We start from the raw sequence: 18,616 nt of genomic DNA, 5'->3' as shown, positions 1-18,616 counted from the left end.
AGCCAAGTATAGCCTCATGTATCACCCCCAAATGCTCCTGCACACCCGGCCGCATTTCCAGCACCTGCTGCCTTGTGGATGACTCCAGAGGCACATCATCAGGCACCGACTGAGCATGTGCCTGGTCCCCTGCAGTCCTCCGACTGCTGGCGCCATGGGCACTCTCTGTTTCTGCCAGCTCCTCTAGCGACTGTGAAGTGCCCTCACCACTGTGCCCTGGGATACTAGCCGATGTTTGAATTCCCGCCGAAGTGCTGGTGCCTGCCTCGCAGAAATGGTGTGACTCTGATGAGACTTCAGGCCCCTCAGGTGTGAGCGGGGGCCTCCGCTGCTCCTCCTCTCGGCCCTGCTCCAGTGATGCTGAAAGAAAGAACAAGGACAGTGGGTCAGTTAACGTGGAGACAATGTCAAAGTGCATCCCTGTCCACCGGATCATTATGCGCTCATCCTTCCATAACCAATGGTCAAGGCATGTTGCAAAATTAAATCACTTAACATTCAGCAGAGCTATGGCTGTTGGGAGAACAATGCTGACCTCATTGTTGGGCATAAATACCTGGCTTGGCACCCCAGCCTCACCAACACCAGTGGCCCTTGGTGCATGGCACCTCTCCAGATCCAGGGCCTCCTGCTCGAAGCAGCTAAGAATGGCGATCTGCGCCTGGCTGCTGCCAGTCCTCACATGCTCTGCCATGTCATAAGCATTCTTCTCCTGAAAATGAGAGACGAGCATTGATTAGTGCAAGTTGCATATGGACTCTCTTCACACACGGCCCACCCCAACCAGAGTGGGACATATCAGGACTCCAGTGCCTCCTCAACCCGCTGCTGGTGAACATTCACACAAAGATGCTAGGTCTGCTCCACAACCCCCCACCCCTCCTCTTGGACACATGCTGCCTACATCACATTAGGCACCACACGGCATATCTTTCCATAGCAAGGAGGCACAAGCACATGGAGTGCAGAGCGCAGCAGATGGTTCGTTGCCATGCCACCTTGGAGCTCCCCTCCCAGCATGTCATCACCCTGACTTGGACATGTCCTGGATTTCAAACACAGCGTCCAGGTGCAGCTCCTCCAGGCTGCCCCCAAACCAGTCATGTGGGTCTAGTGTAACTGTGGAGGCAAAACACATCTCTTCATCACCTTCTCAGGCTTCCTCAGCGTGGGCAATATCTACTGGCCCACCCAGCAAACGACAAATGCCGTCAATGATTCAATGCAGTCACTACACTCAGACATGGGGGGTGGGGGGAGTGTGGGGCAGCAGGGGGGGTATGCCAACCTGCTGGAATAAATGCCCAATGCCAACATGGTTCTCACCCTGCCAGAGCGCAACAAGTCATTGAAGCACTTGCAACACTGGATCCAGGTGTGCCGCACCACATTGCGGGAACTCACCACCTCTGCCACGTCCTCCCAGGCAGGTTTCGTCATCTGTGGGGGGCCTCCTCCTCCTCCCATCCTGGGGAACCAACATCTCCCACCGTGCTGCCACTTCCTCGAGGAGGGCAGCAAGGCAGTTATCCAAGAAACGAGGGGCGCACTGGCTCCCTGGCCTATCGTCTGGCCTGGCCTGTCCCGCTGGTTACCCTCCAGCCTAGCCTGCTCCACTGGCCTACCCTCCAGCCTGGCCTGCTCACCAGAAGCCCTCTGGTGAGCCCTTCCACTTGCCATTGTGAGCAGCCTTGCAAAGGCTGATAGTGCTTCAGATAAACAGGTTGCCGGGTTGCCATTGGACCCAGCAGACAGTGCACTCCCACCGCCACCCACCCACTCCCACTATCCTCGGGAGTCGCACGTTATGCTGGGCGGGCCTTAATTGGCGACGCAGACTTGATCCCGGGCATCGATCGGGTCCACGTCGGACTGCACCTGCTCCTGCTCCTCCCCCCCCACCAACCAGAAAATTCAGCCTAATAAGTGTCTAATATTATAATATCCATTTATAAATCAAAACACAAATGCTAACGAGGAGGACGAAAGAAGCTAGAATCCTTGCACATCTGCCCTACTAATCAAAATGACATGCAGTCATTCACTCTTGGGCAGAGGGCAGGGGTCAGGGGGCGGGGAGGAAGGTGGACGGGGGTGGTCACAATCGCTAATTATACAAGGCCAAAACTAAGCTAATTGTTAGGAGCTGTTTTTTTTTCAGAGAATTGTGTACCTGTGGAATAGGCTGTAGACTCATCTAGTGAATTCATCTAGTAAGTTTCTTCGAGTGAGAGCTGGACTTGTTTCTGGCTGGGGAGGAGGTCACCTCACCAAGATTATATCAGGGCCAGAGTGATTTCCTGGGCTAGTTTTGATCACCTCAGGGGGTTAAAAAGGAATTTTCCAGATATTTTTCCCCCTAATTTGCCTCAATTTTCATCTCTTTGTTTCTCTCCCAGGAGATCAAATGTTTCATGTGCGATGGGGAGAGTATATACTGTGATGAACACCGGATCATCATTGTATGGAGCAGGTTGGATAGAGCAAGAGGGTGCCTGTTATTGTTTCTAACTATGGGGTCAATACTGCAGTCCACGGGCAGTGCAGCCTGTGCCAGTGTTGTTCAAATGTTCTAAGCCTTTGTACACAAATGAGATGGGCTGAAGTGATAACACAAAGTTAGCTGATTTGAATATTTCTGACACGATGAAGACACGTTAAAAACATGGGATTGCTCAACACGGAACTGGGAGAGGTTATGGGCTGCAGGCTGCCTGGTGGTTTACAGGAGGTTTGCTGGATAAGGAGGGGAGATAGTGAAGATCAAAGGGAGATGAGGAGAGGGGAAGAAAGGAGAGGTAAAAGGGTTTGGTCAAATTGAGAAGGGGGGGGCAGGTGAGGCAGGTGGGGAAATGTATTTTGTTTTGGAGGAGCCTTAGCTTGAGTGCCAATAAGATCAGGCAGCCAAAGCACATCCAAGTTGCACTATTTGCATAATGGGAAATCTTTGAATAATTACACAGCACTGATGAATCTTGTAGACAATTGGTGCAGCAACTTTCATACCATTGTACAGTGTAGAGTTTATGGCATTTCAGTTTCCTACATCATAATAGTGACCACACTTCAAAAGCATTTAATTGGCTGTGAAACACTTGAGGATATCCAGGGGCAGTGAAAGGTAAGTCAATGCAAGTCATCCTTTTGTTAAGAGTAAAGCTTTCCACTACTGCTCAAGAAGGAAGACTATCCTCATGCATTTTTACTAAAATACTTTAATTCAAAATGTTTTGCAGCTTTTCTGTATCATGTTAAACATAGTTTACCTCCAATTAATCCATTCCTACCTCCAACGAGTCCTTTAAATCTTCTCCTATATTGAAATCTAATTTTGGCAAAGGCTTGTTGAATCCCTCTTTGTCTCTTAGCCAGTATGTTGCTTGATTTCCCTTCCCCTTATGAAAAATAAAAGTGGGTCATATTCTCAATGTTACATATTGGAATATTAATTTCTCTTATTTTTGAAGTAAAATACATTTTTTTATAATAAGAGTTGGATGTGTGGAATAGTATGGGTGGATTCATCTCCTTAAAAAATCTTTTCCTTGAACGCATAACATCCACATTTTAAATTGAAGGAAAATAGGGCTATTCTTCTTTGTGTCTGATGAATACTCAGATTCCAGACATTGGGAAGAGAAAAGGAGTAGAGAACTGGTTCATTAGGTTTCCATTCCCACAACGCCATTCTGGTATTTCCTGGTGATCCTAGTCTGGATATAACAGAGCTTGGACCTGCAGTAGACATTGGGGTGGAATCGCCCCAGATTTGCAATAAGTGCAGTAGAGGGCGGGAAAAACGACATTTTACCTATCGGCTGCAATGGCGGCTTCTCACACTGTATAGTCCCAATCCCACCATATTGATTATGCATTCCCGGGAAACGCTGTTTCCATGGGGGCGGGGGGGGCGGGGGGGGCGGGATCTCATTTCCCCGCCACGCCATCACCTCGCCACTTCATAATGCTGGGCTCCATATTTAAAGTGCAGCCACATGCACACCTCTCAGTGCTTCCAGCCCATGCTGCACAGAAGACATGGCCCCAAAAGACAAAAAGACTGCAGTCCCCAGGTTTAGTGATCAGTCCCTCGAGCACCTTTTGGACGCAATGGAGGCCTGCTATAATGTTCCCTACCCTCGCCCTAGCTGCAGAATGGGCAGCAACATTATCAATCTAGCCTGGGAGGTGGTGGTCAGCGCCAACGCCCCGCAAAAGATGATTAATGATCTCGTCTGTTCTGCCAGGGTAAGTCACTCTTCTCATCACTCTCAACTCACACATTCACAAACCCATCACACATCCATAGGGACCTTACTGCCAGTTCAAGGGACATCACCATTCACTTCTCGTACTCACCTTCCTTGTCCTCATCCCACCCACACATGCCAGGCATACTTATCATGTGGCCTGGCAGGCATCCTGCTTACACTCTCTCCATCTCTATTCATGCAGGACAAGTTGGCACACAACAAGAAAGAGAGGTTGCAGACCAGTGGAGGAATGTCTGAAATCAAGGCCCTCACAGACTTTGAAAACCATTGGAGAGTCATCTGCTGAAAGGGTCCTGTACTGAAGGCGGACAAAGGGTCAGGAGATTTTAAAGTTTCATGGGTGCGTCTCCATGATATGACCCTGATCACAGAGCGCAAGCTAGCTGCCCTTGGCCAGACAGGAGTCAGACATTCTCAGTGACTATGTAAAGATTTATGGAGTGTCTTCACAGGATGTCGTCATCATCCTCCTGAAATTGAGCAACTATTAGGGCCTCCACTGCATCTCCATGACAGGAGCATTATCACAGAGGATCTTGACCGTTCCTGTGCTGATGGTGAGGCTGGCAGTGCTCACCCAAGAGGATCCAGCAGTGCAACATCCATCAGACAACCATGCTGTGAGTGAAGTGTCCTGTTTCACAGGCCACTGCCATTCACTAATTATCTCAGCTTGCTTTCGTGGACACATTTGGGAAAAATCCGACAGAGTACATGACCCAGGGTCTCCAATCAAGCCCCGAAGAAACCTCTGAAGAGGAATCTAAAGGCACCCTTCTTGAAGACCATCACAGTGCTCACCCACACCCTGCACCAGTGCAGAGACATACACCTCGGTGGGACCCAGTTTTAGAGTAGCCTTGGGATCACAATCTGGTGAGCACATCGCAATGTCTGATCCACAGCAGATGGTGGCTGGGGCCTTCCAGGTCCCCAGAACTCCGAGGACTGCTGGAGGCCATAAATTTGCTGAGTCCAAGTGGGATGACGAGCCTCTGGACTCGGTCATGTCACAGTTGCTGAAGCTGCAGCGGCAAGCTAGGGAACAACAGGAAGGGATATTCACTGCACTCCTCAGATTGCAAGGCACAATGGAGGAGTCTGTCTGCCTTCAGGGTAAGGTGATAGCGCCGGCATTGCAATGCACCGAGGTCAACACTGGTAGGATGGTGGCCGCCATGTAGACCTTGGTCCAGGGTGTCACTCCTGCACTGCTGCGCAGGTTGAACTCCATCACTGACACCATAGTTGACCTCCAACAGTATGTACGTGAGAGTGGTGCTGGGCAGCCCACTCTCACTCCAGCTTCCCCTTCTCCTCACGGAATCAGCCAGGGGCTCTTGGGCACCCATAGGGAGGAGGATCAGCAGGTGCACACCCCAGGGCCATTCAGCCAAGTGACTCCAGGATTGCCCGGCCCATCTGAATCCCCTCTTCCTGTGACCCCAGCAGCTCCAGCTCCACAGGCCGAGGAGGGTGCCAGTGCCGCACAGCAGGACCCTGAAAGCAGGCTGGGCCTCCAGGTCTTGGCCCTCCAGAGGACGCCCACCAAGGGCATCACAGACAGGACATCACAGTCAACAGGCTGCTTCCACCTCCACTATGGATGTCCGGGGATCACCAAGACATAGCAGCAGGGTTAGGAAAGTTGGATACGCTTGGACACAGGTGTTAATCATTTGTACATAATGTTCACTATTGTCAATAAACTCTCACAATGTCATCCTGCCTATGGCTCCTTGTTCTGAAGAGCAGCATTCTTGTCACTCAGAAACATTTCTGCACAAGATAAAGGTAGGTGTGTCAGTCCAGAGCCTCTTCCCTGTGCTTTCTGCAGCCTTCAGACCAAAGTGATGATCCAGCCTCACACTCCCTGGACACATTAGTGATGCCTGCACATTGATGGTGCTCGTCAATGCTACCAGAATGTCGTGGGCAAGTGTCACAGAGTTCTCTCATTCTCTCTGTGTGCTCTCAGCACCTTTAAGGTGGGGTTGGCCTCCATCTCTTCAGCATCTGTGACCAGTGACACTGTGCTCCTGAAGGGCTCAGGTGCTGAAGGCAGACAAAGGATCTGATTCTTTTAAAGTTTCACGGCTGTGTCTCCATGATATGACCCTGATCACAGAGCACAAGCTAGCTGCCCTCGGCCAGTCAGGAGTCAGACATTCTCAGAGGCTATGTGAAGATCTAAGGAGTGTCTTCACTAGATGGTATCATCATCCTCCTGAAATTGAGCAACTATTAGGGCCTCCATTGCATCTCCATGACAGGAGCATTATCACAGAGGGTATATGCACTGCCATAAGCGAGATTGGAGTAAAACATTCACAGATGCAATGTGAGGATCTATGGTGTCTCCTCGCTGCATGTCATCATCATCCTCCACAAATCTAGCAGCTTTGAGGGCCTCCTGAGCGTGCCTGCCTTGTCTAGCCAGTGTGAGGGCCCATCGCTGTCATTGTTGCCTTTGAGGACCTCCTCATCTTGATCCCCATTGACCTCTCCCTCCAGCTCCTCCATCTCCTCTTCAGCTAGCTCCCCTCCCCATTGCAGCGCCAGGTTGTAAAGGGTGCAGAAAGCGACAATGTGTGACACCCTCTGTGGACTATATTGCAGGGCTCCACCAGACCAGTCCAGACACCAGAACCTCATTTTCAGCATCCCAATGGTTTGCTCCACCAAGGTGCAAGTTGGGGCATGAGCCTCGTTATAGTGTCACTCTGCTGCAGTCTGAGGCTGCCGCACAGGTGTCATCAGCCCTTGTCCCCAAGGAGCCAACCCTGCAGCTTCTGTGGACCCTGAAAGATGTGACCGACTGAGGATGTAGGAGTCGTGGACAATCCCTGGAAACCATGTGCACACCTGTAGGATGTGTTTGTGGTGGTTGCACACCAGCTGCACATTCAGAAAATGGAATCCCCTGTGGTTGACATAGTTGACCACTTGTTGTGATGGAGATCTGAGCGCTATATGAATGCAGTCAATTGTACCCTGCACCTGTGGGAATCCCTAGATCTGGGCAAATCCAATTGCTCTTGCATCCTGGCTTTCCTGGTCCTGAGCAAAATGCACAAAGTTGTGTGCCCTCGTGAAGAATGCATCCGTGACCTCATGGATGCATTTGTGGGTGGAGGCTTGTGGAGCCCTGAAAGGAGCCGCTGGTGTAGAAATTGAGCTCCATGGTCACTTTCATGGCTATGGGCAGTGGATCCCTTCCATCTCCCTGTGGCACCAAATCCTGCAGGAGGTGGCAGATGTGACCGACCAGTTCCCTAGACATGCACAGTCTTCGGCGACACTGATTCTCAGTCATCTGCAGGAATGAAAGATGGCTTCTATAGACCTTGGGATAGCTAGGCGTCCACAAGCAATGGCTCGCTGTGGCTCTTTGATGGCATGTCTGGGAGCCCCAGCTGCCGCTTCTTCCTGAGCATGCTGCTCCTCTCTCTGTGTAGCCAGGTGCTTCAATCACTCTCTCCTCCACCCTCTTCACTCTCTGTAAGCCATGAGGCATACAACTAGGTCACCTCCATGCTCCTGATGGACTCCTCCTGGAGGATGAAAGAGAGAAACACGTGGGTTAGGTGGATGTTCTAAGAACCTCTCTTGGTTAAGTCTGAAGGCTCCTTAACACATCCCAGGGAGTGCTGACCACCACTTGGATGGCCAGAGTTCAGTGTGCTGCATGGCTGCCCGAAACCCCACCCACCTCTGCCCCACCCACCTCTGCCCCACTCCACCTGACCGAGTGGAAGCATTGGTCAAAATATCCCAGAACTCATTGGATTCCGGGAGGGTCCCTGCGGATTGGAAAACTGCTAATATGACACCCCGGTCAAGAAGGGAGGGAGACAAAAAGCAGGAAATTATTGGTTGTTGGGAAATGCTAGAATCCATTATTAAGGAATAGCAGGACATTTAGAAAAGCTTAACACAATCAAACAGAGTCAACATGATTTTGTGAAAGAGAAATCATGTTTGACAAATTTGCTAGAGTTCTTTGAGGATATAATAAGCAGAGTTGACAAAGGGGAACCGGTAGATGTAGTGTATTTGGATTTCCAGAAGGCATTCGATAAGGTGCCACGTAAAAGATATTGCACAAGCTAGGAGCTTATGGTATTGGGGGTAATGTATTAGCATGGATTGAGGATTGGTTAACACACAGAAGATAAAGAGTCAGGATTAATGAGTCTTTTTCAGATTGGAAAGACATAACTAGTGGAGTGCCACAAGGATCAGCCCTAAAGCCACAATTATTTACTATCTATATTCATTATTTGGAAGAGGGGGCAGAGTGTAGTGTATCCAAATTTGCTGACCATACAAAAATAGGTGGGAGGGCTTGTTGTGTTAAGGACATAAGGAATCTGTAAGGGGATTTCGATAAGTTGAGTGAGTGGGAAAAAACTTGGCTGATGGAGTTTAATGTAGGAAAGTGTGAGGTCATGCACTTTGATAGGAAGAATCAAAAGGCAGTCTATTATTTAAATGATGAGAGACTCTAAAAAGTTGCAGTACAGAGGGATCTGGGTTTTCTTGTGCATGAAACACAAAAAGTTAGCGTGCAGATGCAGCAAGTAATTAAGAAGGCAAATGGAATTTTGGCCTGTATTTCTAGGGGGTTGGAGCTTAAAAATAGGGAAGTCTTGTTACAACTGTACAGGGTGTTGGTGAGGCCGCACCTGGAGTACTGTTTTGGTCCCCATATTTAAGAAAGGATATACTGGCAGTGGAGGCAGTTCAAAAGAGATTCATTAGGCTGATTCCTGGGATGAAGGCGTTGACTTATCAAGAATGACTAAACAGATTAGGCCTTTATTCATTAGAGTTTAGAAGAATGAGGGGTGATCTTATTGAAAAGTACAAGATTCTGAGGGGGCTTGACAGGGTAGATGTTGAGAAGATGTTTCCACTAGTGGGGGAATCTCGAACTAGGGGACATAGTTACAGAATAAGGGGACGCTTATTTAAACTGAGATGCAAAGGAATTTCTTCTCTCAGAGGGTAGTGAGTGTCTGAAATTCTCTACCCCAGAGAGTTGTGGAGGTTAGATCACTGAAAGTATTTAAAGAGGATGTAGATAAATTTTTGAAATATCAGGGAGTTGAGGGCTATGAGGAGCTGGCACGAAAGATGAGTTGAGGCCTGGGCCGGATCAGCCATGATCTAATTGAATGATGGGGTAGGCTTGATGGGCTGAATGGCCTACTCCTGCTCCTATTTCTTATGTTCTTATGATTGACGGCAGCTTTGCCCATTGGACTGCATGCTGTGCTCTCAGCTCAGGTGCAGGCATTCTCCGAACCCACACTGCAAGGCTGAACTGTTAGCTTAAACCCGGGGGGGGGGGCGAATGGTCCAAACCGGGACGATGACATTGCAAGGGGCTGTGATCACCTCAGGCAGTGACTGCTCCATGGCCAGATTTAGCAAGGAGATTGTACAACGTGCCCAGTCGTCCAACTGTCCTGCAGTCCACTAAAATGTTCATTAGTTTGCAGTCCATATGTCAATTTGTCTGCACCTAAACTGCCTCAGCTGCGGAGGAATGGTCACTTTATACAAGGTTTTCCTAATGTGTGACCGCTTCCTTCCCTCCAACATGCATGTGCTTGTGCACTACCTTCAACCGCAGGGCAGCCCTTGCCCCACCTCCACCCCCACCCCAAATCACCTCAACTGCAGGGCAGACCTTGTCCCCACCCCCAAGCCGCCTCTACCTTGAAGTCCAACAAATGACCTTTGCGAGAGCTGCGCAACGTTACCGTGCACTCACCTCCGAGATCCCCTCAAAGTGCATGCCTTATACATGCTGTTGTGAAACACTTCGGCGTGATGGGCAGACGATCCAGCATGGGGCAATGATTTTGACAGCCTGGCCTTATAACGTTGGCGGGTGTTTTACAATGAGGGTCCTGACATTGGATGGCAGGATACGTGGCCCAGTATCAATGGGCTGAGAGGACGATCGCAAACTGGTTTCACAATGTTGTGAAACTGATTTTGGGCCTTCTTGCCATATTGTCCACTCAAACATGCCCAACAAGCTAGCGGTCACAGAAAATTCCGCTCATTGTGTATTAACATGAGGTGGGAGGAAGCCTACCTTATTTTACAATACACTGAGCAATTAGACACCCAAAGATAAGGCATCCCCCAAAAGCAGATAGTGGGGCCTGAATCAGGAATTTTCTTAGAGTATTGCTGAAAAAAGACATTTTGTTGAAGCTTTTCATCTTGCACTCATCAGGACAATCAGAAGAATATCAATGTCAGGGGAAACAACAACTTTATACTGTATGAGAAGAGAGTACTGATTTGTTGGCAAGTGGACTCTAATTGGAAGAGGCTTTGTGATGGAGAATGAACCAGTTAATGGTGACTGAGAGTTAACTGTCAAGCATTGTTTGAAATTTATACCAGGTAGCCTGGTATAAGTGGTTAAGGCATTGCCCTAAGGAATGAGTCAGCGAATGGCTGTCACTTATTTTGTTTAGCTGAAACAGGCGCAAGGTGTGTACATGTTCTTTCTGTTTGCAAAGAAAAGGGCCCTGTGTATTAATATATATAGCAAATGTATCACACTACGAGCTTGACTGACAATCTTAAATTGGTTGTCAGCATAATTTTTAGCACACTGAAGATTATTTAGCAGACGTTGTCCAATCACAGAATCTTCTTAGACTGGAAGATCATTGAGGTCAGCTGAACTTGTGAATGGCTTAAAGATAGAGGTAGGCTGCAGGTAAGGTTACTTTCATATCTCATCATGTACTTCAAGGAGGTCTCTCAAATCTGACTGCCAGAAATGCAGGCAAGTCTCTTTTACTGCCTCTCATTCTCAGTGCAAGACCCAAACGTGCTAATAGTCTGGGCCAGGAAATTTGACACAATATGCTTCAGATATCTGCCACCAGCTGGGGAGTGGCAGAAAAAAAGTTGTTCTCATATATTTGGAGGACATTTTGAAATGATTACATGATTACTTAAGGTATTGTAATGAAGTTGAGTGCAATTGTGCAGGTTTCATGGTAGGGAACCAACATAAAATCTAAACAGATGTACTTGTACACTAAGTTGACAAAAGGCAATGGTGCAATTTAAGTTCTACCAACAGCAATATGGAAACTAAAATGTAGATACTGTCCATGAATTTTGTTTCAGGAATGAAAGGAAAATCAGAGAGAGAGAATTGATCTAGGCCCAAGTTGGATTATTTCTGTCTGTATTGACGGTTACATAAGTCATAAATTTATTTTAAACACCGCATTAGGATCAGCACTGGATGGAAGTTGCAGCTCAGCTGCACAGCTGTTTCTGTGATAGATTTCACATTACATTGATACAGAAAATACTATATGACCATAATTTGAAGTCACCACTGTTGGCAAATAGTGGCAGACTGTTTTGAGGGGGTAGTTGCACACGGCGGGATCTTCATGTTGGCTGCAATATAACTACCAATCATGCAATGCCAGCTTTCAAAAAAAATACTTTCACAGTTGAAAATGATTTTGAGGAACACTGTAGGTTTTTAAATATTAACAAATGATCAAAAGGCCTCATGCAATTTTACTAACATTAAAATGTTACCAACATTGACCGTGGTGCTCCATAAATGCATTTAATACAGCTGAAGTGCAGAGCTCAATGGAAATGGCAGCATAATTCACCTGCTGATTTGTTAAATGCAAACTGTCAAGTATATTACTTAAAGGAATGATGTTTATACTGTTTCTAATGTAAAAATAAACAGATTAAAAAGATTACAATTTGATTTCCTACCTTCACTTTAATTGTCCCTCTTTCCACTAGATCGTATCCTCCCAATGCCCTCAGTGCTTCAGCGGTGCTCTGTGATATGTGTATTTTCAAGGCTAAATATCAAAAGAAAGTCAACTAACATAAGAACATAAGAAATAGGAGCAGGAGTAGGCCCTTAAGCCTGCTTTACCATTCAATAAAGTCATGGCTAATCTTAGATCCCAGCTCCACTTTTCTGCCCGATTCCCCATATCCCTTCATTCTTTGAGTGTCCAAAAAGCTGTGAATTTCAGTGTTGAATATACTCGATGGGCAGAATTTTCCATCCCAGACACCGGCAGACATTGTCGCAAGCAGGAATGGGAAAATTTGGAGAGCTGTTAAAAATCAACAGCTCCCCAAATTTTCCCATCCCATCCCACCACGACAGTGCCCGCCACTGGTGGGACCAGAAAATCCCAGCCAATTAATGGGCATCCATAGCATCTGGAATAGAAAATTCCAAAGATTCACGACCCTCTGAGTGAAGAAATAGTCTCCTCATCACTGTTTTAAAAGGCTGATCTCTCATCCTGAGACTATGGCCAGGATTTTCCGGTCCCGTTCACAGCAGGCATCATCACGGGTGGGAGTGGAAAGTATCGTGAGAAGTGCTGCGTCGTAAAACCAGGTCGCAATTGTGCACTACAGCCGTCAACGGTGGGCCCCATTTCCCACCATGGCACATCAGGAACTTCATTTCAACATTTCTGTATGTCATTCTAAGGACTCCTCGCTGGAACCAACCCTCCATGGATCATCTGGGCAGGTCGACCTGCAATTAGAACGATGTGTTTCACAACAGAGTATAAGCCACCTGCACCTGGCGACCTGCACTTCGCTCATCACTTCAAGGTTAGCTTGCATAACTTGTGTTGCATAGCGCTCATGGGAATCAGTGCCAAGCTTTGCAGGCAGCACCACATAATTTTCAGGAGGTTGTCACAGGTAAGCCTCTAACTACCAGACCAGCGGTAAGGCGGGTGTGGCTCCTCATGGGCTGCATGGTTAGGATTGTATTGGGGAAAGCAGCAAGTGGCCTCACACTGGAGAAGGGGCTGTGGGGCTAGGGCTATACTGGGGGTTACGAGTGGGGAAGGATGCACTCAGACACATGACTGGGTGGGAGGGTGGAGTGTGCAGGGGGGGAGTGTTTGTGTTGGGAAGTTGAACAGTGTAAGTGGCTTCAAAATGGGGATGGGTGAGGTCCACATGAGCTGTAGACACATCCACTTCAAAATGTTTGGGGGCTCACAAAAAGACATGCAGCTGAAGCATGATGGGATTGATGAATATAGGGGTGGATGGGGACATCTGTGAGGGAGGGAAACCTGAACATGAAGCTGCTCTTGGACAATGGGAGAGGTTTCCATACTCACACAGAGAGGGTTCAAGCTGGTCTGGCAGTGAGAGTTCTGCACCACCATCTTCCAACCTATAGCGATGATGCAGTCCTAAATTAGAATGAGGAGAAACTCTGCTGGTGAAGTATCGGTGGGCAGATTGGAGGGAAGCTGCATGCACTGGGGGGACTGGTACATTGGCACAGAACTGAACTGTGCATTCCCAAATGAGGAGAGGGGCACAGCTGAGGCATGTTAGGAACCTTTCAATAGCAGTGCAGGGAATCGGGAAAATGAAGCAATGATACCCATTCATGTGTGACTAATGTTGCTAAGTGGCACGTCATCACCCACCTCGCCACAACCATCTTCCTTTGTGCTAGGTATGACTCCAACCAGTGGAGAACTTTTCCCTTGATTCCCATTAACTGCAATTTCATTAGAGTTCCTTGATGCCACACTAGGTCAAAAGCTGCCTTGATATCAAGGGCAGTCACTCTCAATTCACCTCGGCAGTTCAGCTCTTTTGTCCATGTTTGAACCAAGACAGTAATGAGGTCAGGAGCTGAGTGGCCCTGGCAGAACCCAAACTGGGTGTAGGTGAGCAGGTTATTGCTAAGCAAGTGCTGCTTGATAACACTGTTGATGACCCCTTCCATTACTTTACTGATGCTGGAGAGTAGACTGATGGGGCGGTAATTGGCCGGCTGGATTTGTACTGCTTTTTGTGTACAGGACATAGCTGTGCAACTTTCCACATAGCCAGGTAGATGCCAATGTTGTAGCTGCACTGAAACAGCTTGGCTAGACATGTGGCAAGTTCTGGATCACAAGTCTTAAGTACAATTGCCTGAATATTGTCAGGGCCTGCAGGCTTTGTAATATCCAGTGCCTTCGGCCATTTCTTGATATCACGTGGAGTGAATCAAATTGGCTGAAGACTGGCATCTGTGATGCTGGGGACCTCTGGAGGAGGCCGAGATGGATCGCCCACTCGGCAAATCTGGCTGAAGTTTCCAGCAAAAGCTTCAGCCTTTCCTTTTGCGCTGATGTGCTGGGCTCATGTGGCTATAAAAGCTCCCTGGCAACAGGCACTGCAATACATAAACCGGAAAGGCTACCATTCGCTCAATGTAGAGCTGGTCTGTGACCACAAGAAACTGATTATGCAGGTTTGCGCTGAACACCCAGGAGCCGTCCATGACTCATACACCTTGAGTAGGTCGCAGATCCCAGACATCTTTGAGGGACCATCCAGGGTTCAGGGCTAGCTCCTCGGTGACAAAGGGTACCAGCAAAGGAAATGGCTGATGACGCCATGTGGCAGCTTCAGACTCCTGCAGAGAGAATGTACAACGAGTTCTTGGCACTAGCCAAGCATTGGTGCAGCACAACGTAGGGATCCTAAAGATGCAATGCCTGGGCAGATCTGGTGGAGCACTCCAGTACTGTCTATAGAGGGTCTCAAGGATCATCGTGGCTTGCTGCGCGCTGCACAACCTGCAGCTGTAAAGTGGGGAGGACTTGCCAGATGGTGAGATGAAGGAGCCGCACATCTCCTCCGATGAGAGGACCTCGAAGGGGATGAGGGTGATGAGTTTGGGGAAGTAGACGCTGCAGGGTATGAGGCCATAGAATGGGCCAGATGAGCAGGTATGCATGTGAGAACCTGAGATCTACCAGATTCCACCAGGAGGATGACAAATTGTATTGAGCACCCTTTGCCTGCATGAGCACCAGTATTGTAATTCCTCTCATTTCGCCCATACACTTCAATATGAGAGTGAATAATTACACATCAGGCTCACATTGTCCTGATCCTTTGAAGGATGATGAACCTTTGGCAGCATGTGCCCTTGCTGAGATGAGGTGCAAACTGGAGGAGGGCATCCCAGCATCAGACGTTAGAAGCTGCTGCCTCTTCAAGCATCTCTCCAGCATCCCAGTCGCAAAGACACCCTACAAGAACCAGGAGCTGTCGGTCGATCCTCGGTGGTATTGAAGCTGTGTGCCTTCAATGGGACAAGGCTCCTCAAGAGGGTCCATCTGAAGCAATGGAACTACACACTCGTGTGACATCGATGGTGAAGCAGTTAATTCCCGCATGGGGCAGGGTAGCCGATGATATTCTGCTGCTGTGAATCCATTTAGAGATGAGTCAGTCGTCTGTGGTGCATTCTTCCAAACCACACTGACATCTGACACTCTCAGTTAGGGATCCAGGGCTGCATTTATCCTCAGCTTAATATGGATGCGGACCACCTGAGCCTGATGACATCAAACACTTGCCTGCCAGACAATAAAATGCCTCCTCTTTAACACAAACATTATGCCCCCATGGCCAGCCCTGCCCCTTGCCAAGTCCAAAATGCACTCACACCATGAAGCCCTCAAGAGTGTCATTGCTAATAATGAGCACACTTCAGCTTCAGCACATCCTTGCTCCTATCCCATTGCTCCCCTAAACATTGTCTAAAGCAACCACGTTCACCCCCAGAGCCTGCTCAAAGCCTCAATTACCCGTCAAAAATCAATGTTTGGAATTAGCCTCAGTGACTTCGGCAAGTGCTGAGGTGAGGAGATGCACAGCACAGCACCCCTAGTTTGTGACGAGAGCCTTGTCCCCATAAGACACATACCGCAGTGTGAGAGACACTCAGGTTTGGAAGTTTGAACGCTAGAACTTGATTCTCGAACTTGATGTGGGGAACTCCACCCCCAGCCTTGGGCCTGTCCCTTTTATTGTGCGTGGGTTTGACCTGCATAAAGACAGATGGGGAGAGTGTGAGCAAGGCGCATGCTGGGGCAGATGATAAGGATGCCTGACATGATTGGGTGGTAAGCAGAGCCATGGACGGCATAAGGATATGATGTCCAGAGTGGATGAGCCCAGATGGAGGCATGAGGGCATGTGTGAGAGTGAGTGGTGATGCCCCTTAAGCTGCAGTGAGTGAGATGCTAGTGAAAGTGTGATGGGTTTGTGAGTGTGCGAGTCGACAGTGATGAGATGGATGACTTATCCTGGCAAAACAGATGAGGTCATTCATCTTCTCCCTGCACTGGGTGGCTGATCTCTTCTGGACTGTGTTGGCACTGACCACCACTGCCACTGCCTCCCTAGCTGGATTGGTCACCTTGCTGGGCCTCCTGAGGCCAGAGCAGGGATAGAGGACATGGCAGTGGGTCTTGACTGCATCTACTGAATTTGGGGACTGCTGTCTTCTTGAGTTTCAGGGCCATGACTTCAGTGGAGCAGTCCTGGACAACTGACATTGAAAAGGCTGTGCGTGCCTACACTTTAAATATGGCATCCAGAGTTAGGAAGTGGTGAGCTGTCGCCGGGGTGCCCACTAGCAACCTTCTGACCATGATTATTGATTGATGAGAGTATTCTTTTTGGTGAAAAGATATTTTCTCCGTTTTACACTTTCAAAAAAATTAAACGAAACTGATTTCTTGCGATCACTAAAAGTTGATTTCTTTTACATATGTGTGCCTAAAATATAATTCAAATTTTACAGCATCCCATATTTTTACTGAGCAATTCCTTTCCCAAATGCACAATATCAAAGAGGAAGGTGCAGAATCTACGGCCATTGTACAGCATGGAGTATTCAACACTTGTACACAGGATGATACTGCCCTGCCTACCCATCCAGGGAAGCTGAGCTCCAGATGTGTTACTTTACTTAGTTTAACAAAACGTATTAAGGAAAAAGATTGAATACTTACGTAAACCATTGCTCTCCATCCTTGATGCTACATTGACAGTATCTCCAAACAGACAGTATCTGGGCATAGTTGTTCCAACTACACCGGCAACTACTGGACCTGAAAAAGTAATTTTAACAGTGAGTTAAGAGTGGAATTTTCTCTTCACAACTCTGTAATTAACACCTTTCAAACCCACCCACCAATATTCTGTGATGGTTTCCTGGTTCTCATAATTTGCAGTAATCCATATCTCTGTCAACAGTCAGCTCCCAAAAATCTCCTAGGGATTAAGAATCTGAATTGATCATATAATGTAGGAAACTAGAAAGTAAAACCCCCTCTGTGGAAACTTTGAAGTATTATGTTGCCTTATTCTCTATTTTATGTAAAGTGGAATAGAAAATCATCAATCACATGAAGAATAATAGGACTCCAATACATATCAGCCAAAAGTAGGATTTCTTTGTTCTTTCATTCATTTGTACTTGGGGGGCAACTTTTTAGTTCTACACTAAGATAAAAGCAAAATAATGCGGATGCTGGGAATCTGAAATAAAAGCAGAAAATGCTGGAAAAACTCAATAGGTCTGGCAGTATCTGTGGAGAGAGAAACAGAGTTAATGTTTCGAGTCCACAAGACTTCTTCAGAGCTCTGAAGAAGAGTTATATGGAATTGAAACTTTAACTCTGTTTCTCTCTCCATAGAGGCTGCCCGACCTGCTGAGCTTTACCTGCATTTTTCAAAATTATTCAAAAAGGGAGGGAGACAAAAATTGGTAACTATAGGCCAGTTAGCTTAACATCTCTTTCTGGGAAAATGTTAGTCTATTATAAAGGATGCAATAGCAGAGCATTTAGAATTACATAATCTAATCAAGCAGAGTCAGCATGGCTTCATGAAGGGGAAATCATGCCTGACAAATTTATTAGAATTCTTTGAGGAGGTAACAAGTAGGATAAATAAAGGGGAAATAGGAGTTGTAATATATTTGGTTTTCCAAAAGGCATTTGATAAGGTTCCGCACATAAGGCTACTTAATAAGATGAGAGTTGGGCGTAGTATATTAGCATGGATAAGGATTGGCCATCTAATAGAAGACAGAGAGTTGGGATAAGGGGAACATTTTCAGGATGGTAACCTGTAACCAGTGGAATGCCACAGGGATCTGTGCTGGGCCCTCAATTATTTACAATATATATAAAGGACTTAGATGAGGGAAATGAATGTACTATCACAAAAAAGTGGCAGATGGAATATAATGTGGGAAAATGTGAGATTATGCACTTTGACAGGAAGAATATTATGTAAACGGAGAAAGACTGCAGAAGGCTGCAGCACAGAGGGATTTGGGGGTCCAATTGCATGAATCCCAAAAAGCTAACATACAAGTTCAGCAGATAATAGGGAAGGCGAATGGAATGTTGGCCTTTATTTCAAAAGGAATGCAGTATAAAAGTAGCGAAGTCTTGCTAAAA

The 18,616-nt window shown here is 47.4% G+C and overlaps 1 protein-coding gene across 1 annotated transcript in view; it reads right to left on the bottom strand.

Annotated features, from left to right (window-relative positions):
* gucy2g (guanylate cyclase 2g) overlaps positions 1-18,616 on the bottom strand; it is a 119,279-nt gene that overhangs the window by 5,675 nt on the left and 94,988 nt on the right. Inside the window, exons 20-24 of the mRNA XM_041209857.1 lie at positions 17,159-17,257; positions 12,066-12,157; positions 3,288-3,395; positions 557-712; positions 208-360 (exon numbers count right to left, since the gene is read on the bottom strand). Of these exons, the coding sequence (XP_041065791.1) occupies positions 208-360; positions 557-712; positions 3,288-3,395; positions 12,066-12,157; positions 17,159-17,257 (608 nt within the window). The remainder of the gene's footprint in view (positions 1-207; positions 361-556; positions 713-3,287; positions 3,396-12,065; positions 12,158-17,158; positions 17,258-18,616) is intronic.

Source organism: Carcharodon carcharias, chromosome 17, assembly GCF_017639515.1.
Source record: "Carcharodon carcharias isolate sCarCar2 chromosome 17, sCarCar2.pri, whole genome shotgun sequence".
Taxonomy (NCBI): domain Eukaryota; kingdom Metazoa; phylum Chordata; class Chondrichthyes; order Lamniformes; family Lamnidae; genus Carcharodon; species Carcharodon carcharias.
Note: the sequence above shows the minus strand (reverse complement) of the source record. Positions and strands in the feature narration are given on the sequence as shown.